Source organism: Mytilus galloprovincialis, chromosome 11 (assembly GCF_965363235.1).
Source record: "Mytilus galloprovincialis chromosome 11, xbMytGall1.hap1.1, whole genome shotgun sequence".
Taxonomy (NCBI): domain Eukaryota; kingdom Metazoa; phylum Mollusca; class Bivalvia; order Mytilida; family Mytilidae; genus Mytilus; species Mytilus galloprovincialis.
In genome coordinates, this window is record NC_134848.1 from 77,990,374 (window position 1) to 78,017,592 (window position 27,219).

General features: G+C 31.4%; 1 protein-coding gene across 5 annotated transcripts; it reads left to right on the top strand.

Annotated features, from left to right (window-relative positions):
• On the top strand, nucleotides 1–26,969 carry LOC143052849 (uncharacterized). 5 transcript variants are annotated; one of them, XM_076225967.1, is made up of 13 exons: nucleotides 1–139; nucleotides 7,085–7,140; nucleotides 7,451–7,623; nucleotides 13,609–13,711; nucleotides 15,365–15,521; nucleotides 16,595–16,793; nucleotides 18,025–18,283; nucleotides 19,020–19,161; nucleotides 21,038–21,064; nucleotides 21,784–21,801; nucleotides 23,387–23,472; nucleotides 24,226–24,450; nucleotides 24,492–26,969. In XM_076225967.1, the coding sequence occupies exons 2-12, from the start codon at nucleotides 7,132–7,134 to the stop codon at nucleotides 24,448–24,450; spliced, it is 1,398 nt and encodes a 465-aa protein (XP_076082082.1). In that variant the 5' UTR covers nucleotides 1–139; nucleotides 7,085–7,131; the 3' UTR covers nucleotides 24,492–26,969. The 5 variants fall into 5 exon arrangements, with proteins under 5 accessions (XP_076082082.1, XP_076082081.1, XP_076082083.1 ...); XM_076225966.1 differs by having other exon boundaries at nucleotides 24,226–26,969; XM_076225968.1 differs by lacking the exon at nucleotides 21,784–21,801 and having other exon boundaries at nucleotides 24,226–26,969.
• Nucleotides 26,970–27,219: the final 250 nt, after the last annotated feature.

Here is a 27,219-nt window from a genome sequence, read left to right on the forward strand (position 1 = left end):
TAATCCGATCCGTGTTTACACAATTGCTAAGGGAAACGTCACTTCCTGTGAAACAATTAGAATATGGTCAATGTTTCTATAATATTTACATGTACATTTCGAAATTAACCTCTTTATTTCATAACTTGATATCTATTCGGTAAGTGTGATGAAGAAGGTTACGTCTTTTCATACGATATTATTTGTACTTTTATTTTTTGCAAACTTAACCTAAGCTAATTTTGAAAATGAAAGTGATCTATATTCCTGGCTCTTCAAGTTTAATTTTTTATCGATCTGTCAATTTCTTTGGGACATTAATATTGGAATTCCGGTTATGACCATCTAAATTAAAATTTGTTAAGATATTGCAAGACTTATGGTAGCAAGTTTTTGAAGTAAACAAGTCACATGGGGGAGGGGGCGATTTTGACACCTATTTACGCAAACTCCCTGGTATTGAATATAGGTATCAGGTTCGTTCGCGACCAATATTCTTTCGCACCCCACACATTCGCACCTCACATGTTCACCCCATGACGTTTGTTTGCACCCTACACATTTGCGCCCAATTTATTATTAGAATTTCAGTTGAATAATTAGATATTTTATCATATGTATATTATATACCATATAATTTTATTTTCTTGAATCAAGTTTGAGGAATTATCATATATTTTTTTTTTTTTATTAATTTGATGATTAATTATTTTAAAATGTTAATTATGTATGATTACTGCTAATTGGTATTTATACACAGCCTAATTTGGTGTTATTTTTAATGGGTTTAAAAATCATGATTGTTGGTTTTAATTCTTTTAACTAATGCTTTGATGTAATTAACTGCATATATTTAGCTTGGTATGACTAAAACTTTGAAGATTTTAAACAAAAAACATGATAGATAATTGTTTTTAACAGCTTGTCTCCTTTGATAAAAAAGAATGGCCAACGTAGATACAAGTATCTTGTCTTAGGGAGGGATAAATCCTACTTTGTAAAGAATCACTCTGATTCAAACAAAAAATTCTCTGAAACTGATATTATCAAGATGCTTGATTTCTTGATTGACAACATATTTGTTACGTTCGGAGGACATGTTTTTCAACAGACTGTCGGCATTCCAATGGGAACAAACTGTGCCCCTCTACTCGCCGACTTGTTTCTTTATTATTATGAGGCTGACTTCATGCAGGAACTTCTTAGGAAGAAAGATAAGAAGTTAGCAATATCCTTTAACTCTACTTTCCGCTATATAGATGATGTTCTTTCACTAAACAATTCAAAATTTGGTGACTATGTGGAACGCATCTATCCAATCAAACTAGAGATAAAGGATACTACAGATACAGTTAAGTCGGCTTCATATCTTGACTTACATCTAGAAATTGACAATGAGGGTCGGTTGAAAACAAAACTTTACGACAAAAGAGATGATTTCAGCTTTCCAATTGTGAACTTTCCATTTCTAAGTAGCAACATTCTAGCAGCACCTGCATACGAGGTATATATCTCCCAATTGATACGATATTCCCGTGCTTGCGTTTCCTATCATGATTTTCTTGATAGAGGTTTGCTGCTCACAAGGAAACAATTAAACCAAGAGTTCCAAATGGTGAAGTTGAAATCATCCTTTCGTAAATTTTACGGACACCATCACGAGTTGGTTGACCGTTATGGAATAACCGTTTCACAAATGATATCGGATATGTTCCTTACGTAGTAACTACAATCCCCTTCCCTTTCATGAATATGACCTACCGAATTAGACTATTTACCGGATTTGTAATCACATAAGCAACACGACGGGTGCCACATGTGGAGCAGGATCTGCTTACCCTTCCGGAGCACCTGAGATCACCCCTAGTTTTTGGTGGGGTTCGTGTTGTTTATTCTTTAGTTTTCTATGTTGTGTCGTGTGTACTATTGTTTTTCTGTTTTTCTTTTTCATTTTTAGCCATGGCGTTGTCAGTTCGTTTTAGATTTATGAGTTTGACTGTCACTTTGGTATCTTTCGTCCCTCTTTGATCTCATGTGTGTTTGGACAAGTATGACATTATGATGGCTAAATATTTATAACAATTCACTTTTAAGAACTCATTTACAAATTATTAACCAAAAAACCAACAAATTTTTTTACTCGATCAGGATAATTTTTTTACAAAAAAAATAGATATGAAGATACAATGTACAATTAGTATTTCATAGTATATGATAGTTTAAATAAAATTTGGGCGCGAACCGACTTTGGGTGCGAACATGTAGGGGGCCAATGTGAATGGGCGCGAATGTGGTTGGGCATGAACGGACCCTGATTCTTGAATATATTGCTTATTACTGAGGGTGGTAAAGGGTTATTTTAGTGCAATGTGTTTTGCCATTTTTATTATACGACCGCAAAAATTTTAATTTTTTGGTCGTATATTGCTATCACGTTGGCGTCGTCGTCGTCGTCCGAATACTTTTAGTTTTCGCACTCTAACTTTAGTAAAAGTAAATAGAAATCAATGAAATTTTAACACAAGGTTTATGACCACAAAAGGAAGGTTGGGATTGATTTTGGGAGTTTTGGTCCCAACATTTTAGGAATTAGGGGCCAAAAAGGGCCCAAATAAGCATTTTCTTGGTTTTCGCACTATAACTTTAGTTTAAGTGAATAGAAATCTATGAAATTTTGACACAAGGTTTATGACCACAAAAGGAAGGTTGGGATTGATTTTGGGAGTATTGGTTCCAACAGTTTAGGAATTAAGGGCCAAAAAAGGGCCCAAATAAGCATTATTTTTGGTTTTCACACAATAACTTTAGTATAAGTAAATAGAAATCTATGAAATTTTAACACAAGGTTTATGACCACAAAAGGAAGGTTGGGATTGATTTTTGGAGTTGAGGTCACAACAGTTTAGGAATTAGGGGCCAAAAAGGGGCCCAAATAAGCATTATTTTTGGTTTTTGCACCATAACTTTAGTATAAGTAAATAGAAATCTATGAAATTTAAACACAAGGTTTATGACCATAAAAGGAAGGTTGGGTTTGATTTTGGAAGTTTTGTTCCTAACAGTTTAGGAATAAGGGGCCCAAAGGGTCCAAAATTGAACTTTGTGTGATTTCATCAAAAATTGAATAATTGGGGTTCTTTGATATGCCGAATCTAACTATGTATGTAGATTCTTAATTTTTGGTCCCGTTTTCAAATTGGTCTACATTAAGGTCCAAAGGGTCCAAAATTAAACTTAGTTTGATTTTACCAAAAATTGAATTCTTGGGGTTCTTTGATATGCTGAATTTAAAAATGTACTTAGATTTTTAATTATTGGCCTAGTTTTCAAGTTGGTCCAAATGGGGGTCCAAAATTAAACTTTGTTTGATTTCATCAAAAATTGAATAAATGGGTTCTTTGATATGGACCATAATTTGGTATTCGGCCTTTGGTTTCTTTTTGTATCCTTTTTTATAAGTTCTAAAATTTTAACTTTTATTTTGTGGGTTGTGTTGGTGTTAGAATAGTATGAATGGAACAATTGAGTTTTTCGAGAAAAAATTAATACATTTTGATTCACCATTTACGTGACAGGAAACCAAACAGGAAACCAATCTTTATTTTCTTTATTTTGCACAATATAATTCAAAAGGCATAAATAAACACCATTGCTAGTGTTACTTGCTTCATGTTAATATTTAAAATCTATTTTCAATGTTATATTAAAGTTTTTTTTAAACGTGACAGGAAACCATAAGAAACCGAAAGCATTTTTTTAGTTTTATTTTATTGCAAAATCTGCTTAAAATAATCTGAACAGTATACTTTTTCTTAAAATCCATCTTAAATGTAACAGTATTATAAAACTCCTAAATATGTGCTTGTTTTGAAAACAATTAGTACAATTTATTCAGAATTTTCCATATTTTCTTCATTGATACAGGATACCATAATCGTTGTATCTTGATGTTTTGGCCAAAAAAATATATTTATATTCGGTTTTGAAATTCCAGTTATATAAAATTTATTCCAAATCATTGGCAATGTAAAATTCTTTAAATCCAGTAAAGAAAAAAACTTTTAACTTGGAATTAAAATCTTTAAAATAGGCACCATGTGATATTTGTGACCTGTACACCATCTACATGGTTTCCACATTTTAACCTACTTTAGTGGGCTAAAATCAATAAAGTACTTCCTTTCAAGTCATGCCTGGTAAAAGTTTACTTTTCCTTTGACAAGTTTATTGCGTTTCTGAAAAGTGTTTGCAGAACATGAATAAAAAAAAAATAATTAAAAATTGTGACAAAGTTACCAACTTTGTACATTCCTAGTGTAACGGTATATTAACATGCATTTTTCATTTAATTATCTTTATTCACCTAAAATATCCAGTAATATTTACTGCTGAAGCAAAATCAATCCAACGAACATCGGCACCATGATAAGAGACGTAATTTCGATTGAATTTTTCAAGGACCCTTTACATCGTTATTGGGAAACGTAGTGTGTTTAAACGTCGGTCAAATTTGAAATCGATTTTGTCAAGTCATTGGGCATTTATTTTCACACAAGATCGTATGTAACATTATGCACATAGGAATAATAATAGACCCCCGGCGTAATCTCTTTGAAAATTGTATTTTCCTTTTTTAAACAAGTCGAAACAAGTCTACAGATTATGTTTGCTAACATCCCGTTGGAAACAAAGACAATGTTTAGAACTAGTATATCGTATGTCCGGCTGTAAGGGCGTGATCACATGTTAGTCACATGTTTCACGTATGACCGGAAATGATTAGAACTTAAGGACAAAAACAATTTTAATAAATAACTGGACTTCTGTTTCGTGTGAAATGTAACGCATAACGATAACGTCATTTTCTTACTTAATTATTACGAAGATCAAAACAAGAATGTAAATCATCTCTGATTTACCTGTTTGAACATCTCGCGAGAGTTCATATTTGCATATTGTTTTTAAGAATTCTATAACAACAAAGCAGATTACATCATCTAAAATTTGCGTTACGAAATTGGACACAAAAATCACGCCACTGTTCTTACATCTGCTACATAAATACTTATAGTTCTCGGCATTTTCTTCTCACTATTCTTATTGGTCGATGTTCTTTGTTATTTGAAAGCAAAAGTTACGAATTTGCCGGTGACGATTATCTATAAATCAGTCAGCGTTATGCTCTTCGGAAGCAAAAAGTAACGCGAGAAACGACACAAAAATACGGTTGTAGAATCTTTGAAATTCGTATATTTCAATTTTTTTTCTAGGGAAGAGTAGCATACACTTGTATGTTAATAAAAATAATGGCATCTTTAGATGTAGTTACAACTTTTCTTACAGTAATTCACATTTTATCACTTTTCTATAGTTATAGGAAACGGAGCCCAATAGCAAATTATGGTCCATATGCCAAATCTAACTGTGTATGTAGATTCTTAATTTTTGGTCCAGTTTTCAAATTGGTCTACATTAAGGTCCAAAGGGTCCAAAATTAAACTAAGTTTGATTTTAACAAAAATTAAATTCTTGAGCTTATTTGATATGCTTTATCTAAATATGTACTTTGATTTTTGATTATGGGCCCAGTTTTCAAGTTGGTCCAAATCAGGATTCCATATCAAGTATTGTGCAATAGCAAGAAATTTTCAATTGCACAGTATTGCACAATAGCAAGAAATATCTAATTGCACAATATTGTGCAATAGCAATTAATTTTCAATTGGAGTTATCTTTCTTTGTATAGAATAGTAGTTGATAATATATGTTGGAAATTTGCCAGACATGACTATGATGTCATTTTCTATTTTTATTTGCCAATAACTTTATGTAAATAACTTCATTGGAAATTTGCCAATATACTGATATAAAATGTTGCTGATGAAGTTTTTTTTATTGTTTTATACAATAAACAATGTATATTCACTTTTACTACCAACCAATCTTTACCATTCAGTTATAACAAGCACTTTATTTTACATTTTAATATTTTATGATGTATTTAAAAGAGTAGTTATTGTTGCAAACTCCATTTGAAATTTGAATTGATATCAGTTTTGGAAAAAGGGAAACGGGGATGTGAAAAAAAAGGGGTGGGGGAGGGGGGGGGGGTTTAAATTTTTCTCATTTCAGATTTCATAAATAAAAAGAAAATTTCTTCAAACATTTTTTTGAGAGGATTAATATTCAACAGCATAGTGAATTGCTCAAAGGCAAAAAAAAAAACTTTTAAGTTCATTAGACCACATTCATTCTGTGTCAGAAACCTATGCTGTGTCAACTATTTAATTTTAGATTTAAAAAGTTTGAAGAAGAAATCTTTTAATTGATTTGTAAAATCTTGACATTTGTTTTGTGTAAAAAAAAACCATGTAATGTCAAAAATTTGATCACAATCCAAATTCAGAGCTGTATCACGCTTGAATGTTTTGTCCATACTTGCCCCAACTGTTCAGGGTTCGACCTCTGCGGTCGTATAAAGCTGCGCCCTGCGGAGCACCTGGTTTCACATGAAATCAGTAAAAAGATCAATGTGCAAAATTTTTTAATTGTAATTGTTCATTGTGAAATGGAAATTTTATTTTGCATTCTTCCATGCAGATACATTTTTTGTACCCCCATCCCTTTTTGGTGCCCCTCATTACTGTGGTGATCTACATGTCTATGGACAGGTATAGAAAATTCCCATCTCTAGGGACAGTATATAAATATACTATAAATTATTGTAAGCTTTTATTATTGCGATTTTTAAAGAGTGGAAATACATGAGGGATTAATTATTGGGATTTAAGGAAGCTGCATATATTTGCATCATATATGTCATACACCTTATCACTATTTATTCCATACAGGGTAAGTTCTGAAATAACACAACTTTCCATCCAATTGTAAAAATCTAGGGCCCTGTTGCATATTTTTTTTTGAAAGAGACCTTTTTATTCCCTAGCTATTATTCAAAAACTGTAATGATGAAATTTTTGGCTTTATTTTATTATTGAGAAAAATGCAGTAGGATAGCTTTTGCAAATGTACAAAACTCACAATTTAAATTTTGTAAACTTTTGTTATTTATCAAGTTTATAATTATATACATGTATATTTTTAGGGTAAAATAATACTGTGTTCCGGTGAAGAAAATAAAACTAACTGAAAATGGGAGACGTGAGTAAAATGTTTATAGTCTTAAGATATATATATATCCATCATTGTCCATGTAATGAAAGAAAAGAGTTTTTTATTTTAAGCATTTACAATAATACTACATTTTCTTATTTTTATATTGTTTGTTTGAAGCATGTAAGAAATATCCAAGCATAGATGACCTGCACTAGATATGGTACAATTTTTTTCTTTCTATTTTTGGTTTCAACTATTTTTTTATATATATTAACCAAACATGTGTAATGCATACTTTATTGTGAGCCTGGTAGCATGGATTAATTTTTATGCGAGAGATACTTTTTATTTACAGAAGAAGATTACCATGGAGACAATCCAGACTTATGTGAGGCTTGACAATGAGATACATATGATGGAAATAAAAAACATAAGGAAGAGCCTGAAGATGAAAGAGGACCAGCTAAAAGATGTACAGCAAACTGAATCCCAGCTAAAAACACACTACAAAGAATGTCAGGATAAAACGTAAGTCTACCAATGAATGAGGAATTTGAAAAAGAAGAGTTCAATGCAGATCACACAAAAGTTTTTAACAAAGGTAACAAACTCCTATTATAGCTAACCAAATTCAAAAAGAGAAGATCTATATAATTCTATCAATCAATAAAACTAGTGGGGACAAAAACACCATATTCCTGACTTGTTACAGACATTTTCCAACAAAAATTTTGATTAAATTCCAAAAGACTAGTAAAAGAGGGACGAAAGATACCAAAGGGACAGTCAAACTCATAAATCTAAAACAAACTGACAACGCCATGGCTAAAAATGAAAAAGACAAACAGAAAAACAATAGAACACATGACACAACATAGAAAACTAAAGAATAAACAACACGAACCCCACCAAAAACTAGGGGTGATCTCAGGTGCTCCGGAAAGGTAAGCAGAACCTGCTCCACATGTGGCACCCGTCGTGTTGCTTATGTGATTACAAATCCGGTAAATAGTCTAATTCGGTAGGTCACATTCATGAAAGGGAAGGGGATTGTAGTTACAACGTAAGGAACATATCCGATATCATTTGTGAAACGGTTATTCCATAACGGTCAACCAACTCGTGATGGCGTCCGTAAAATTTACGAAGGGATGATTTCAACTTCACCATTTGGAACTCTTGGTTTAATAGCTTCCTTGTGAGCAGTAACCCTCTATCAAGAAAATCATGATAGGAAATGCAAGCACGGGAATATCGTATCAATTGGGAGATATATACCCAGTATGCAGGTGCTGCTGGAATGTTGCTACTTAGAAATGGAAAGTTCACAATTGGAAAGCTGAAATCATCTCTTTTGTCGTAAAGTTTTGTTTTCAACCGACCCTCATTGTCAATTTCTAGATGTAAGTCAAGATATGAAGCCGAGTAGTAAACTTTTATTTAGGACTAGAACACACCCGCGAAATCGCGGGCATTCAGAGCGGAGTTAAAAGTATGTTAAGTGTTGTTAGAAGTTTTATACCTCCTCCTTCATTTCCAAAATTCCCAATTTTTGGTTTTCTATCAATTTCAATATGAACATACATTTAGTATGTTATGAACATTTAAGTAAGGAGCCTGTAGTTCAGTGGTTGTCGTTTGTTTGTGTGTTACATATTTGTTTTTCGTTCCTTTTTTGTACATAAATAAGGCCGCTAGTTTTCTCGTTTGAATTTTTTTACATCGTCATTTCGGGGCCTTTTAAAGCTGAGTATGCGGTATGGGCTTTGCTCGTTGTTGAAGGCTGTACGGTGACCTATAGTCGTAAATTTCTGTGTCATTTTGGTCTCTTGTGGAGAGTTGTCTCAACATGGCAATCATACCACATCTTTTTTTTTTGTAATCAATGAATTTTGTAAAATATTTAATGAATGGAGAATTTCATTTCTGTGTCATTTTGGTCTCTTGTGGAGAGTTGTCTCAACATGGCAATCATTACCACATCTTTTTTTTGTAATCAATGAATTTTGTAAAATATTTAATGAATGGAGAATTTCAGAAAAGATATCAAAAGTTCACATGAATAATTTAGCGCTTATCTGTATATTACTATATAAATAAAGTGTATTTACTTTCAATTCTTAGTTTAGTAATCGATCCATGGTGGTCAATTGACATAGTATACAGACCCTCTCCATTTAATAAACTTTGAACAGAATTAAAATACACTTTATTCGTACTATTTGTTTGTTCAAAGTATACAGAAAAACGCAAACCGGAAGTATAATCTGACTTAAAATTTCGTCCAATGACGGGACAATATCCGGATGCCTTTTTTCTCGTTTTTCTCTCAAAAATAACTCAATCTGAATAATCATATGAATGGATGACAAATGCGACTATGCACTGTACATATAGGACACAGAGTCGTGTTGATTAATTTATTGTGGAAAGAAGAGAAGCGACACCAAAAATGAGGTCTTCTCGTTTAATAGTATAGATTTGTAAGTATTTGCAAATTTTGTTTAGACGTCACACATATTAGAAAAAATGTCTGAATATTGGTCTTCTGACTATAGTCATGATAGTTGTGGGAACAGTTTGTGTTGTAGACTGGAAATCAATCAAAACTGACAAAGTTAAATGCTACATGTATCAATCAAAGAAACAAGTGAACAATAACGGCCATATCCCTGACTTACTACATGCATTTTGTAGCCAGCTGAAACTCTCACTGTAGATTAGTTAGTTTACTGTTTTTATCAGGGATGGTCACTGGATCTAAAAATGGCTGTCTAAGACGGGCCCAAGTAGTGCTTCAGTGTTTTCCTAAATAATCATCAAAACTTTTCTTACAAAAGGAGGGGGAAGGCCACCTGGCCCCCCTCTTAATGCCTCTGATTGTAACTCTTCTTAAATTCTGTTTGGTATCATTCCCTCCCCCCTTATTTGGCCCCAGTTTTTTTTAAAACAACCCTTATCCTTTGGGGTTTTGCAAGTTGATGTACTTGAGCTGTAAGTTGTACCATTACATCATTCATCTATAGCATGGATTGCTATTGGATTTGTCTTTTCTTTCTTTTCTCACTAAAACTGCTAAATCATTAAATTTTGTTTTAACGATTACACTTGAAGTGTTCTAAATCAAAGTACAATCAATACCCTGGACTTGTTTCTACACTGATAACATTCGATGCATAGTAAATTTGTTACATGAAGATAATGGACATTCTGTATTGATTGGTTTAAATGTTTTATTAATTTTAATGGTAATTTATAGTTCATGTCAACATTGGTGAATCTATATGTTAGTTGTATAATAATTCACTTTGATTAAGTTTGTTAAGTGGTCTGTGATATTGAATGAGGGTCTGAACTCTGAAGGAGATTTCAGAAAAGAGAAAAAAGCCTAAAATGAACATTAGAGAAAAAGGCCCATCAAATGAATAAAAGAGAAAAAAGACTAAAATTTAAATAAAAGAGAAAAAGGCTCAAATAGTTAAACAATAGAGAAAAAAGATCAAATGTTGCATGAGCATTAGAGAAATAAGGCCCAGATATATTGAGTATTAGAGAAATAGGCAAAAATATTGCACATTAGAGAAATAGGCCCAAATATTGAACATTAGAGAAAAGGCCCAAATATTGAGCATTGGAAAAATAGGCCCAAATATTGAGTATTAGAAAAATAACCCAAAAATTGAGCATAAGTGAAAAGGCCCAAATATTGAGCATTATAGAAATAGGCCCCAATATTGAACATTAGAAAAATAGGCCCAAATATTGAGTATTAGAAAAATAACCCAAAAATTGAGCATAAGAGAAAAGGCCCAAATATTGAGCATTATAGAAATAGGCCCCAATATTGAACATTAGAGAAAAAGGCCCAAAATTTGAACATTAGTGAAAAAGGCCCAACAAATGATCTTTAGACTGTTAGTTGTCCAGTTTGAATGTTTTTTCACTAAGTTTTAGGATCCTTTATAGCTTGCTGTTCAAAGTAGGTCAATGCTCTGTATTGAAGGCAGTACTTTGACCTAAAATGGTTTACTTTTCACTAATTGTGACTTTGATGGAGAGTTGTCTCATTGGCACTAGTACTCATACCACATCTTCTTATATCTATAAAGACAAAAAGACCAACAAAGTTTACAATACAGAAAAGGGCCAAAAAGTTATGAATAATTAATTGTGGTTGCTTAAAAATATTAAAACTAGAGAAAAGTGTCCTTAAATTAAAAAAAATAAAACGAAGAATCCCATAATAAGTTAACAGAAATGGGAGAATGTTTCTGTTGGGGGAATTAAAACTTTATATAATTAATATTGATCAAATTGATTGAAATCCAATTTTCAGTTTAAAGATTAATGACATTTTTATGCAGCTGATGTTTAGACACATATTCAAGAGCCCATTAAAGAACCAGAAAATGATTTTAATATTATTGATCAAAATCGTGTAAACTGGACAGCACTAATAAACTTATATTTTTTTTTCATTTTTCTATTACATGGACTTTCTGTTTTGTGTTTTTTTTTCTCTCTACATATATATTTCTTAGTAACTCAGTCAACCATGTCCGTCAAAGTTTCATATAATTACTCGCCAAAACTTAATACATGTACTAAAAATAAATTAAGGACTGAAAGTATATATGTATACATAATATTTATGTTATATAAATTTAAGGCACAATTACTACATAAGTATAACTAACATAAAAAAGCAAAACTTATGAATGAAATTGAACAATAGGAATTATCTGTAGATATTTAAACATTTTGTCTCATTGGAAGTCATACCAAATCTTCTTATTCATAGAAGTTAAGGGTTATATGCAGTTTACTCACAATTTTGTTTAAGTGTTAAAAAAAAAAGCAAATGAAAATGTTTATTGGATATTTGAAGTCAACCATTTTATGTCTTGTTGATAAGTGCATTGATTTGAAATTGAAAAGCAAATTCATCGCTTAAATTTATGCTGGTTTGAATTGAAACTCAATTGATACTGAAAAAAGAAATTTTTATCACAAGCTAAATTTGAAACATTTGTAGATTGTGTTGAAGTAATAATCTATATATGAGATCACAAATTTGTGGAATTGAAACTGAACAATATAAGAATAGAGTTTCAATTTTAAAAAAGGAAAAATAACAAGGGGTCTGTTGAGAACAGTAGTTTGGTGCCCCTCCTTTTTCAAAATCCTAGATCAACATCTGTTATTACAATAACATTATTGAATATTAGTAAATTAAATATTCATGATTATGCATCAATTGAGAATCTAATTGTCATAGAAATTGATCATTATCTTCATTTTATCCATATGTGACAATAATATTAAATGATATTATGACTTTTGGACTTGTCTGACAGTAAAGACATGTTTAACTTTAGGGGCTTCATTAAGCTTGGTAAAAAAATGTTGCTAAAAACACCAGTAATCAATTCAGTTGTAGATGGCCGTTGCAAATCAAAATGTCTGTCCCTATATTGATATCCCCTTTTTTTCCATTTTTAACCGGATTTTTGTGACAAAAATGTCGGTCATTGATTTGGGGATATACGGCGGGTGGGCGGCCGGCAATCAAATGATGTCCTTGCATTAACTCGTGAACCATTCAACCAAAGCTTTTAAAATTTTAATATGTTGTTACTGACAACTAAATGAAGGTCAAGATTAATAATGGCGATTTTGACTTTTACCTTCAGGAGTTATGGTTCTTGAAAGATTGAAAAATGGATTTTCCAGTCGTGTCCATGCATTTACGCATGAACTGTTCTACCTAAGCTTCCCAAATTTTAATATATTATTACTGATGACAAAATGGAGGTCAAGTTCAATAATGGCGATTTTGACTTTTACCGTTCAGGAGTTATGGTTCTTGAAAGATTGAAAAATGGAGTTTCCAGTCGTGTCCGTGCATTTACGTTCTACCTAAGCTTCCCAAATTTTAATATGTTGTTACTGATGACAAAATGGAGGTCAACTTCAATAATGACAATTTTGGCTTTTACCGTTCAGGAGTTATGGTTCTTGAAAGATTGAAAAATGGTGTTTCCAGTCGTGTCCGTGCATTTACGCATGAACTGTTTTACCAAAGCTTCCCAAATTTTAATATGTTGTTACTGATGACAAAATAGAGGTCAAGTTCAATAATGATGATTTTGACTTTTACCGTTCAGGAGTTATGGTTCTTGAAAGATTGTGAAATGGCGTTTCCATTCACGTTGTTGCATTTACTCATGAACTATTCAATCTAATATTATAAGCTTTTCAAATTTTAAGATGTTGATACTGATGACAAAATGGAGGTCAAATTTGATATTGACGATTTTCACTTTCACCATTCATCAGTAATGGTTCTTGTGATATTGCCAGGACACAAATAAATATTAATAAATCCGGTTTGCTGTCGTTGTGACAGCCTCTTGTTTCCTCCCTCTCTTAAAAAAACATAGCTTTTGAATTGATATATCGTACAAAAAAAATGAACAAATGATGTAAAATTGTCAATTTTTTAAATTTCAGGAAAAAAGAAAAAGCAGATGTTGATGATTTAACTGGTAAAGGCGGGCAAATACAGGCATCTTTAGGCAAAGCTAAATTTGACCAACAAATGTCCAAAGAACAGGTAACTATCTTCATTGGGTTGGCAGGCAAATACAGGCAGCTTTCATAAGTTTCATCAACAAGTGTATTCAGAACAAGTAAATTTATTGGGATAGCGGCCAAATACAGGCAGACGTTATTGCGATACATACTTTATTAAACCCCTCTTTAAAAATGTTTTACCTCCATCTGTGCATCCATCTGTTCCATGAATATTTTTTTCGTCGCATTCTTTCTCAGGAACTACTAGTACTACATCATAAAGATTTCTGAAATTTGGTTTTATGGTTAATTTAATTCAGCTATACTGTGTGATGCTTTTTCAGATTCATTCCTTAACAAATTTCTGTTTACCGAACACTTACATATATTACACTATTAAAACTATCCAGTTACAGCAGGGGTATCATCAGTGAGCAGTAGCTCACAGTTTCACTTGTCAATCTCGTTATTCCCTTTAATCAAAACATCAAAATGATTTCTAAATTTACAGTATAAAATTGAGAATGGAAATGGGGAATGTGTCAAAGAGACAACAACCCGACCAAATAAAAAACATCAGCAGAGGGTCACCAACAGGTCTTCAATGAAGCGAGAAATTCCCGCACCCGGAGGCGTCCTTCAGCTGGCCCCTAAACAAATATATACTAGTCCAGTGATAATGAACGCCATACTAATTTCCAAATTGTACACAAGAAACTAAAATTTAAATAATACAAGACTAACAAAGGCCAGAGGCTCCTGACTTGGGACAGGCGCAAAAATGTGGCGGGGTTAAACATGTTTGTGAGATCTCAACCCACCCCCTATACCTCTAACCAATGTAGAAAAGTAAACGCATAACAATACGCACATTAAAATTCAGTTCAAGAGGAGTCCGAGTCTGATGTCAGAAGATGTAACCAAAGAAAATAAACAAAACAGTGCATACATGTTTTTTTATGCCCCACCTACGATAGTAGAGGGGCATTATGTTTTCTGGTCTGTGCGTCCGTCCGTCTGTCCGTTCGTTCGTCCGTCCGTCTGTCCCGCTTCAGGTTAAAGTTTTTGGTCAAGGTAGTTTTTGATGAAGTTTAAGTCCAATCGACTTCAAACTTAGTACACATGTCCCCTATGATATGATCTTTCTAATTTTAATGCCAAATTAGAGTTTTTACCCCAATTTCACGGTCCACTGAACATGGAAAATGATAGTGCGAGTGGGGCATTCGTGTACTGAGGACACATTCTTGTTGTGAATTAAAAAATACTTGCTTTCCTGTAATTTACAAATTCTTATTTGACATTTGAATTTTGTAGTCCATGTTGTACTATTGTGTTACTTACGAATTATTGTAATATTTAAGTACCTGTATTTTACAGTACTTGATTTGTACTTGAAATTTAAGTAGTACCTAAATATTACAATAATTTTAAAGTAAAGAAATAGTACTAAATATTACAAGTAAATTTCCAGTACTTCAGATTTTAAGTACAGAAATAGTACCTATGCAAAAGTAGCTGTGTATACTGTAAGTTTGATAAAACAACATTTTGCATTGCTACAACAGGACATCTACAGACAGTCAAAGAACTGTTACTAGCTGTAATAGCACAGAGCAATTGGCACCCTCTTTACAAGAGGTAGTATAAAGAAGGAGTCTTGGCTAAAATGTTTTTAACTTCTCATTAACAGGCTGAATACCTAGAAGCTTTAAACAAAGAAGAATTGGCCAAGAAAGACTTAGAAGGAATCACAAAACAAATACAAGATATCCAGGCAGAAATCAAGAACCTTACACCAGAAGTGGAAAAACTGGACAAACTTGTCGCTGAACAGGAGGAGTTATTGTGTATGTTTATATGATGATAGATAAAATAGATAGGGATTGGCAAAACTAATCAAACTTGTCATTGAACTAGAGGAGTTGTGTGTGAATGGGTGAAAGATTTAAAGGGGGATTGACAAAACTGGATAAAAGAAATAGCTGAGTATGTTTGAAGAATAGATCTAAATAGTGAAGGGATTACAAAACTAAACAAACTTGTTCAATGTGTTTGACCTTTAATGGTCCGAGACCACAATTGTCGTCTTTTGATTTTCGTTGTTCACAAATATAGTCCCTAGTGTTAACAGTGGGTTACTTGCCATTAATTTTTATAATTACCCCTTCCAAATTTATTTCTCCATATTTAATGCCTTAAAGTGCAAGTAGGGGGGTGAAATTACACTGTAAAAAAATTTGGGTCCAGAATTTTAAAGGAAAGTAGTGATTTGGTCCAGCTGAAAAAGGTTAAAAATTAACACTTTGGAAGCTGTCAAAAGATTTCAAGACACCCTAAACATTAAATTGTCCATATTTTGTGTTAGAGGCGATGAAGTTTTCTATAATTTTGATATAATTTGTCCCAAAACTAGTACAACACACTGTAAAAATTTCTTTGAGAAAGCGCAGGTGGGATTTTTTTTATTTTCATTTATGTTCTAAAAGAAAAGCACTACAAAATAATTGTGGTCTCGAACCTAATAATAAGAATCAGTCAAAATATTGAACCTAGTAGTATGAAACACTGGTCTTAAAAGTTTTAGTAAAAGTTAAGTTTTAAAGTAATCTGTCTACATAATCCTATTGTAAGTTCTATTATGTTTTTCTCATATGATAGGTCTGAAGTATGAAGTTTTCTTTTCTGAAGGAATTAATATAGTTGTTTTTTTCTGCAGAAATAATCATTTTTTTATTTTTGCCATTTTCTTATTTTCTTGATGTATTTCTGTAACAGAAAATCCAGATTTTACGCATGTTCAGGTATATTTATATTCATATTATTTTTCTACTGATCAATACGAATCTTGAAATTAAGTGGCCCCCAAAAATTATTTTACTACATGTATAACTGTATCTTAGATTGCCGCTCTGATTTTCAGCCAGCATCTTCAAAGGTGATTATGGAAGTCAAAAAGAAAATGAACTGGAAAGTAAAATGGACATGTTAGTAGAAAAGAGAAACAGAGTAGGAGTGGCCAAATATAAATGGACCAATGGTAAAGTCCTTTTACAACATGCTGTCAATCAATTAGCATATGCTGTCAAAAAGTGGGACGAGTTGGGCAAACTAGACAAATCGTAAGTACTTATATTTATAAGGCATTTTGAGATAAAGATTGCATGAAATTCAAACAAAACTCTTATGTGTTATGCCATATTTGTGAAGACTGTAATGTGTTCTACAAAACAGTAAGGCCATTTTGAATCAGAAATTGTTTATATGATTCCTAAATAGATCTCTCCTAGTAATATTTATCATGTTTGTGTTTGATGATAATGTCTATGTACTTCCTTCTTTCCATCTGTATGTAAACTTTTTGTCCAATAACTCGAATTTGCTTTGAAGCAATATTTACTTGTTGGATGATATTTGGATAAAAGAATATATTCATTGAGAAACTGTACTGTGGATTTATTTATTTTCATGTGTACCATTTTACGTGGATTAAGGATGTTCGCTGCTCAGTTTCAAAATAAATAACTTTTCATAAAACTAGTATGCATTTATAGGGAATAAATTGAGGAATCAAAAAAGCAAAAATAATATAGGGGTCAATGTGCTTGTTTTCGAGATCTCAGCCATTGTAATTTTGGCGGGAAAATGCTCTCTCTTGATTTTTCATAGCTTTATCATTGACCAGTTAAAGTTCTCAAATACTATTAAGAAATAAATAAAATTTTATAAGACTTTTACAAATTACTTATAATTATACTTGTAAAAGAATTATAAAAAGAAAAATGGGGGTTCATGGGGAAATTTTTTTAAGGCATTCAAATAGATAAAACCAGAGGATTCCGTAAATCTGACAAAAATTCTAAAACATGACCAGCAGACATCCGTAAGGAAAACTGACACTTCCATGGATATATATAGTTTCGTGGTTTTGCCAAAGTCTGAATACAAGCCAATAGATATTTTATAGTTCATTGAACATTTAAATACGTGGTTAACCTGTACCAAAGAAATCAACGAAATTTGTATCTAACGAATATTAATGAATCCACAGTATATTGATATGACATCATCATTTAACTTCCAGAGTCAGTTACTCATTTCAAAATCAAAATTTAAGATATATCCCTATTAGGTAGACCCTTCCTGATTTACAAAACTAAAAATGTTATTGTGTTACATATGTCTGGCATTGCTGTCTTAAAATTTTCTGGTACAATTAGATACACAGTTCAACCAGCCAAAATAGTAGATTTGCACACATTTTGTAATTTGTGTACAGAGTAAACTTTTATGACAAACTAGAGTAAATTTTTATGACTGTATGCCAAACCTCTCCATATCTGTGCTTTACAGAGATACAAAAACAATGTATACCATGGCAACAGAAGCCAGAAACAACTTGTCAGCAGCCGTCCAGAATTTACAGAATACACAGAAATACCTGAGTAACATACAGTTCCCCTATTGTAAGGAGGACGAGATCAAGACACTACAGAAAGCTACGGCTAACGTGTATATAGATATGATGACAACTGACAGACACAAACACGCACTCAACTGTTTCAGTGTCACACACAAGAGGAGCTATGCATTGCTGCAATGGTTTGATAGCGTAAGTCTATAAGTTTGCAAAAAAGATAAACAACATTATCTTTATATTGAGTGTTTAAAAGAGGAAATTGTGCTCTTCAAGATTATTTTATGTTCAATCACTGTCTTAAAGCAGAACAGCAAAATCTGTCTGTTGGAACTGTTATTAGAAAGAAATGATGTCTGTCCGAATAAAAAATGGTGTCACTTGGCATGTACCAACTAACTTAGTAAGTCTATAAACATGCTCCCAACTTTTAGGGTGTTACCATGGCAATCCATTGATAAAATACACATAAATTCCTTCACCCTGGGTGTTACCATGGCACTCCATTGATAAAATACACATAAATTCCTTGACCCTACTTACATTATTTGATAGTGTAAAGGGGACTTTTTTATTTTTCTATGGGCATGTAGGATATTTTCTGACTCATTTTTATTTTCACCTTTTGTAATGTGTGTTTAGAGTTTAATATCTCTTACTTGTAAGCAAAATGTTTCAAACTAATTTATTAAGAGGGTGGTAAAGGGCAATTTTCGTGCAACATGTTTTGCCTTTTTTATTTCACGTGCAGCTGTGAAAAAGGTTCGTTATTCTCCATGTTTCGGGAAATCGGTAAAAATATCAACGGGGAAGAATTTTTTTATGGCACTCCATGGATAAAATCAGAGAATCCAGAATATCTGGCAGAAAGTAAGAAACAAGATAAGTGAGAATTTTCTTATCATTATACATGTATTGTTTTGTACTCTAGGTTCTTACATCTGTAATTGAGAAGGATTTTAAATCCGCCTCCGATGAAGAAAGAGAATGTTCTAAAAAGTTAAGGATAGAGAGATTGAGACTGATGAAGGAATCGGTGGAGAAAGACGGAGGAACCTGTAATCTGGATGCTAGTAAGTCATTTACAAGACATCTTAGTCAAGAAAGAGACTTCATTAAAACTACACAATTATTGACATGATATATAAAGTTTGGAAATAAACTCATCATAGATACCAGGATTAAAAATTTATATTAACGCCAGACGCGCGTTTCGTCTACAAAAGACTCATCAGTGACACTCGAATCAAAAAATGTTTAAAAGGCCAAATATATTACAAAGTTGAAGAGCATTGAGGACCAAAAATTCCTAAATGATTTGCCAAATACAGCTAAGGTAATCTATTCCTGAGGTAGAAAAGCCTTAGTTTTTTAAAAAATCAAAGTTTTGTTGACAGTTAATTTATAGTTATGAACACATCAATGATAACTCAAGTCAACATAGAAGTGCTGACTACTGGGCTGGTGATACCCTCGGGGAAATAAATCTCCACCAGCAGTGGCATCGACCCAGTGGTTGCAAATAAACTCATCATAGATACCAGGATTAAAAATTTATATTAACACCAGACGCACGTTTCATCTACAAAAGACTCATCAGTGACACAGATTGCAAATATCAAATTGTGATAATTGATCTTGCATTGGTGTATGTTCATTCAAAATGGTGATAATAAATGCATGTTATAATTTTTGAATTAACAGTATCATGGAAATTTAATTTGGTTTTTAAAAAGACTGTAGAACTTATATAAGTTTAACATATGTACTATGATTGGATGGTTAAAACTGCTGTAAACCAACTAATTTTGGCAATCGATTTATTATTACGACTTTTGAAAGTAGAAAGATATAAATTTCCAAGAATATGTAAAACTTGAAATTTTCCTTATTGAAGTAATTTAAATAACATCTAGTAAATTTGAAAAACAGGAAATGAACTAGAAAGGGCTGAACGCAAAATAAGTATCCACGAAAATAAGTGTGTTAACTGTATACACATGCAATTGATGAGTAAACATGATAAATGTAAACATTGAATAGAGATATTTAAATTTTGTCAGCATACATGTTTTGTAGTTCTTATAGTTTATGAAAAGAAACAATTTCATAGAAAATTGAGGTTCTGTTTTTTATATGTCTGTTTCTCTAGCCAGTTGAAGTAAATGAACGATAATGACTATTCCAGTTAAACATTACATACTACATTGTATCTGTAAATACTTTAGAGAACAGCCCGGATAAACTCAAACTCAAATTAATTTCGCTCATTACTAGTTTTGAAATATATCAGTTTATAACAGATATCTGCATGAATGTGCTTGATCACTCTTTATTTGAACTGTCCCCTTTCTTAAAGTAAGAGTTATGCTAAAATTGAAAGCCCACATCTTAGTGAAGCGTATTTAAATGTATGTGTAGTTCTCACTTACAGTTTGTTAATTTAGCTTTAGGTCAAAAAGGTGAGAAAACACAAAGACAGGTTGATTTATTGTGAGTTGTGAGCTTGCGTAATAATGTGTGTTAAGTGATTTTATTAATTTTAACATAAAAAAATTAATATCTCTGAAGTCTATAATGTAATTAACTGAAGGAGATTTTATTTTAATGTTTATAAAGCATTTAAACTACAAATATTTCGATCAATGCTAGAATGCAGGGCTGTCGCTGAGTAAAGTTACATATTCAACAGTTTTGCTAGCTTTGAAATCTTTTGCTTGTAAAAGTTTGCTATCATTAAAACGAGTTTGATTCTTTTACTTTTATATAAATTTACCATAAGCTACATGTTAGTATAAACTTAAATTTAAAGTTTTGTTTAGGGTGTGAAAAAAATGTTCACAGATTTTTGTTGTTATTGCCTGAAAAGATATTTTGAAAGGGTCTAAAACTGTCTGCACTCTTTGTCTAAGAAGACTGATCAATATATTTACTCTGATGTGTCCAAAGGTTTACAAAGAGAACAGGAGGAGTGTGGTAAATATAAATCATATAAAGGGGAGATAACTATCATATATTTATAATTTAACCTGATCAACATGTAGTAGAAAGGAATATAGTATTACTGAATCCTTAGTGACAAGTTTTAATTTAATTTTTATGACAGTAAAAAACTGGTTTTTTTTAAGTCTTCAATCAGAAGATTTTAGTTTTTACATTTTTGGCAAAGGTACATTTTGGGGTTTATTTTCCCCTTTAAATTCACAAAAAATAAAACATTGCATACTGCCATTTATAATCATCTGTTTACGCATACGAAAAAACTTTTCTTTTCACTTTTAAAAATATCAGATGCTTTATTTTTTCATACCAATGAGTTTTATTCATGAAAATTTTTATTCCAGACTAATAACTTTATCCAAACAGAAAATAGTTGAATAAATTTCATGGTTTTTTGTTTGTTAAATTCCTGTGTTTTTTTAGATAAAAATTATTAAATTGTCCCTTTCATACAAGATATATGACACTAAAATGCCCTTCATCTTTAAACTGTACCCTCTGCTATTAACTTGTAGCTAGAACACTATATGCATCTCTATTTGTGATTAGTGAGTCTACCTAATCTTTATTGATGGTTTTCTGTCGGTATAAGGTACATTTACTCTATAGAGTAGTAAGCATATTATTGCAAAATCTGAGGATAATAAAACATCATCATGGACTAAATTATATATCATTCATAATATTTTCTACAGTTTTATCACAGCTTGAAGGTATGTCATAGAGAAAACAGATAAAATTACCCTTGATATGAGCTGCATCATAATCATTTCTGTGTTTAATTTGACAATCTTCATCAAGCCATTTTTTCGTTATTGCTCAGCTTAACTGTATAATGAGTGCTTCACTCAAATAAATAAATGAATTAGATATTTGTCTTTTTTTTTTACATAAAAAAAATTTGAATAACAAAAATGAATGAAAGCAGCTCATACCATAGTCCTTATTTATCAATGTTTTCACAATTTTTCCAAAACCTAGTATTCCATACAACCAAAAGACAATTGTTATGTGGTTGACTGTTTTATTACTGCTAGGCTATGAAGGCTTGTGGGTTTAAGGTTGCACTATGATATATTTTTTTCTCTAAAAATGCGATCATCTCGAATCTGATTTTCTTGCAATTGTCACACTTAAAAGGAGTGAACTTTTGTAACTTCATCCAGAAGAACAAGGGGAAAGAATTAACACTTTGGTAAAATTTGCATTTATGGCCATCTTTAACTTAAACGAATTTATAAAGTTATAAGTTATTTAATTTGCAACTGACCCCTAAACCAAGTGGCACACATGACTTTAGCTGTCATTTTTTTTATTTTGAAATACAATTCAATTCATTAGAGATGACATCTTTATTGAAAGTAGACTTGACATCATAAACCCCCTATCTACTGACTCTATATGGATCTATAGAATTAAACCAATCGTATTGTCACTAATTTGCAGGAGGTGCCATAACTTATGTTAAATTATAACATCGTCACACCATACATACATACAGACTGCTACAGACCATAATAGATGTGGTATGAGTGCCAAACTCTCAATCCAAATCACAATTTGTAAAAGTAAACCATAATAGGTCAAAGTACAGCATTAGCTCATACCAAACAGCAATCTATAAAGGGCCCCCAAAAAAGGGCCCCTAAAAAATTACAAGTTTAAAACCATTCAAAGGAAATATAAGGTTATATTCCACTCACCCATTTAGATAAGGCAAAAATGTTCAAACTATTACAATTAATTAATGGGTTCCTCTGTCATATAAACATTTATAAGAAAACTATGGTTTCCTTTTTGAATTGTAAGAGAAAAAGGACTTTTATTTAGCACAACAATTGATTTGTAGGTTAACGTTTAAAAACCAATATCTTTCCTTTTGATTGTCTTTATGTTCTCCATAACACTTTTAAGAATACGCACTTTATATTCTATGGATTTGTACTTTGCCCCTGCAAACCAACTGGGTGATTTGTTAACTATTTACTAACATTTATACATTCTCTCATTCTCATACACTACAACTCACAATTGTTTTTAGATCTCATTAAATCTGTGCTAAATTATCATATATATAATATACATATTTGTTACATTTGTAGGTTATGAATTAAACTTAAAGTTTTTGCCTTTTGATAGTATAAATATTATATTAAAGAATCTGAGTTTTTTTTTTTTATTTTATGTTTATTTAAAGGATTAAAAAAAGAAAATATTATCACAGATTTTTCTCCTGTAAAGTTGAGCTTTTAGTTATCTCCCTTGTTATATTTAAATTATCTCCCCTTGTAATTTCAGGTCAGGAAGAAATAAATGACAAACAGGTAGAACAAGAACTGGTTGGTTTGACTGATGCTGATGATGTTCCAGGATCAGAGGGATCAGTATGTTTAATTATTCTAACAGTGAAAATTTAGAAAGAAGGGGGTTCTGAGGCAAAAGAATTACATTCCTTTATACACTTCAATATAAATCACAAAAATAAGATAAATTCACACAAATCACCAAAATAATTTGGGGAAAAAAGGAAGGTTTCTTCCTATTCTCAAGTATAATACCTCTGATCCAGAAAGCCACTGGATCAAACCTTGAAACCAAATTTTAAAGAAAGATTGCTGATTAGGGTGGTACATAACACTACAGGGAGATAACTCTAAAAAATCAGCTGAATGTTTTAATCACATTCTATTGTTAAGGAAATATTAAGCTTCTTTATGATCAAAATTAGTTGTTATCAAACTGCTAAATATCCAATGAAATTTTTTGTCTCCCTTGTGTGGTTCATTATCAAGTTTTATGAAATTTTTATATTTTTGTCAAGGTCGAAGAAAATATTTTGTCAAAATTTTATGAAAATTAAAGAAACCAAATTAATTTAAATCAAGGTGTTTGGTACCACCTTAATTAAGGGTTATCATTAATTCATGTGCATTCCTTTTAAGGGACAATCTCTTATTGCTGCCAAACATTTCAATGACACAGATTCCCCAAACCATGAACGATCTTCTTTATATATCTATAAATATGTTTATTTTTTTTGCGTTTATTGCATACCAACAAATGTATTTGTTACAATAATGAATCCACAGTATATAAATTGACTTTGCTGACTTTTTACTTGTCTATTTCTCTAATAGTCTAAAAACATGCCACCACCAACACCAATGCCACTAAAGGACCTGGCGCCACCGCCATCGGAAGAAATGTTGTTTGGAAATATCAACAAGCTCAAAGATCAATATACAAAAGAAAAGTCAGAGTTTACAAAAGTTCAGGAAATGAATAAACAAAGACTTGACCAGGGTTTACAAGAGAAGTTAGCTGCAAGACGTAACCGTAAAAAGAGGGTCCAGGAAGAATAGGCCTAGAGAGACCCAATCAACAATACGTCCAGGAAGAATAGGCCTTGAGAGAACCAATCAACAATATGTCCAAATAATTGATTTAATGTTAAAATTGTCAATACATACTATATACTATTTGTATAATATGTTGTTGTAGACACCTGGAACCCTCCACTAGGTACAAGTGATCTTTTGGTTTATAAGAGTTTTGAAAATTGATAACCTGAAGTTCTATTAAAGCATAAATGTGATACTAGTAGTATCCATTTGAATTTTTGTTTCCAGATTAAATATTTTAAGGTTAAATGTCTTATATTAGTCCTTTAGCAGTATTAGAAATGGAATTGATTTGCACTATGAATTAAGTCCCACACTGAAGGGTTTTGTCTTCTAATCTCTTTCCAAAATTTCTATCAAGCATGACTCAAATTAATATCATTGCTTTTACTTGCAGAAATTTAATAGACAATCACAAAACAATTACATTATGTGTATGTTTTATTTGAATCTCATCTATCTAATTAGAGCATTGGCAATCATGTGAATTATTCTTAATTAGAGTACTCAAGCAATTGATCCAAGGTTACATGTACCTCTATAACAATGTCTGAAAATACATAGCATGTTCTGATTGCATAAGTTTCTTTTGAACAATGTATATGAAACATTCAATTTAAGATACTTAAAATGCAAAACAATAGTTAAGTATGAGGATCTTATTTGGGTCAAACGTATAGTGTAGATTATTCAGTTTTAGAATAAAGTGCTGTAGGCAATAGTCAAAATTCAGGTTCCATAACTCATGAACAAAATGTGACCTTAACATTCATTTTTGAAAAGTAATACAAATTCTCCACTTTAAAATTATAATACCAAAATTAATTTGTCTACATACAAAAGCAGTTTGGGTAAACTTTTAAAAAATAGTAAATATTTATGTATGAAAATAGAATGGACCAATTTAGAAGTGGATTGATTTACTGTCTTTATGATCTATGTTGACTAATTTATGGTCAAGGTTAACTAGGACAATAAACTCCAAATCAATTAGTTTGCCTTGATTCAATTTTGATTTTTGAACTGTTACATTATAATCTGTATGATATGGGTGTTATGTCTTTGTATGTAATAGGCCAGAAATATATTTGTTAGTTTTATGCCACACTGACATGTAAGGCTGCAATGCAATGTATAAATATGTTCTTTGTCAGTAATTAAGAATATTATTTAAATGGCCTTTACTGAATTAGTGTTGTACATTCCGTCCTATAGAAATATTCTTGTGCAGCTTTAATATATATTTTGCGAGTTATATATCTGTTTGTATGGGTTTTCCTTATTATCTCCCTTTGTATGTTATTTGGGTTATCTCCCTTTGTATGTTATTTGGGTTATCTCCCCTGGTAAGCTCAATGTATGATCTCTCATCAAAGAATCTGTGATAAGGCTTCATATCATTATCCTTTATTACACTATTAGTCATATAAGTATAATTCTGTTATGTGAATTAGTATAGACTTAAATGTAAAAACCAAAATTTTTTCTAGACTAAGTTGATCTTAATTCAATGAGATCTATACAATACTGGTCTGTAATTTTTGTCTGTCCTGCAATTGGCTCATGTTTGTTTATATTAGCCAAATTTTCTAGACTTTTTAGTACAGAGAAACAAAGATGTTTTGTCAGATAAATACAAAATGAAGATATTTCTACCTTAACTAAAAAAATTAATTTTTAAATCAAAATACCTCATATTTGAATTTCAAATTGGCAGCAAAGAATAGGTTTTGAGGTCTTTTTTGTATGACCTGTCCTCTGTAGGAAGGATCCTGCACACTGTTATAGGATACCTTACTAGTAAAATTAACATTGTTGGAAAAGGGAAATGTTAGAATGACATTTTGTAGACCTTTAAAATTTGTTAATTTATCAAGCATGCCTTCCATTAAATTTGCCAAAATTGAAAAGGTATTTCAATCAAATTTCGTTTTCTTTCAAGTAAATTATAGATTTAGATGATAAAAATATTTGTAAATGTGAATTTTGTTATATTAAAAAGATAGATTCTATTGTAAAATATTAGACATCTTCAAAATTTAAACAGAATTTTGTGAAACTTATTATCCTCAAATTTGTAAATGATATTGGTTAAAATTTGTATCAGAAAAACCAAGTGAATTGGGAGATCGAAAAGTATGGGTTATGTACATGGATTTTTTATGCCCCACCTACGATAGTAGTTTTTAGATAAATTGTAAAATTAGTGCACAAGCATCAGATATTAAATACATAAAGGATACAAGAACAGTTGATCTCTATCAAATACTTTTTTCTCAATCACCAGTAATAAGGCATATATAACTGTAGTTAATGTTAAATTTAGTGTAACAATTCCAAAAAACACCATATTTATTGTGATTAAACACCTTTTTGATGTCTTTTACTTTATACACATTGTGTTTTACATAAATTATTATGTTGTAATATTTTATTACAGATCTTTAGAGATTTTTTTATTATTAAACCTCATTGATTCATGAATTGTTTTTCTTCTGCTGACAGTAACTCTTTGTAGCCATAAAAACATTTGTTGTGGATGTGGTGTTAACGATGGTAAATATTTGTCTTTCATGCTGGCAAGAAATAGTTCTGTGTTGACTGTTTCAATTGATAGTTGTTTGCTAAATATTAAGAGAAATATATTTATGATTTCCTGATAACTGCTTTTGAGCTCATCTGGCCAAAAGGCCAAGTGAACTTTTCTAATCACTTGGCGTCCCTCTTCAT

What these genes read in the sequence shown, in the direction of transcription:
- LOC143052849 (XM_076225966.1), top strand. An exon ending in TGAACAGGAGGAGTTATTGT is followed by an intron (nt 15,522 to 16,594) that starts GTATGTTTATAT and finishes TCTGATTTTCAG; the next exon opens with CCAGCATCTTCAAAGGTGAT. An exon ending in TGCTGCAATGGTTTGATAGC is followed by an intron (nt 18,284 to 19,019) that starts GTAAGTCTATAA and finishes TTTGTACTCTAG; the next exon opens with GTTCTTACATCTGTAATTGA.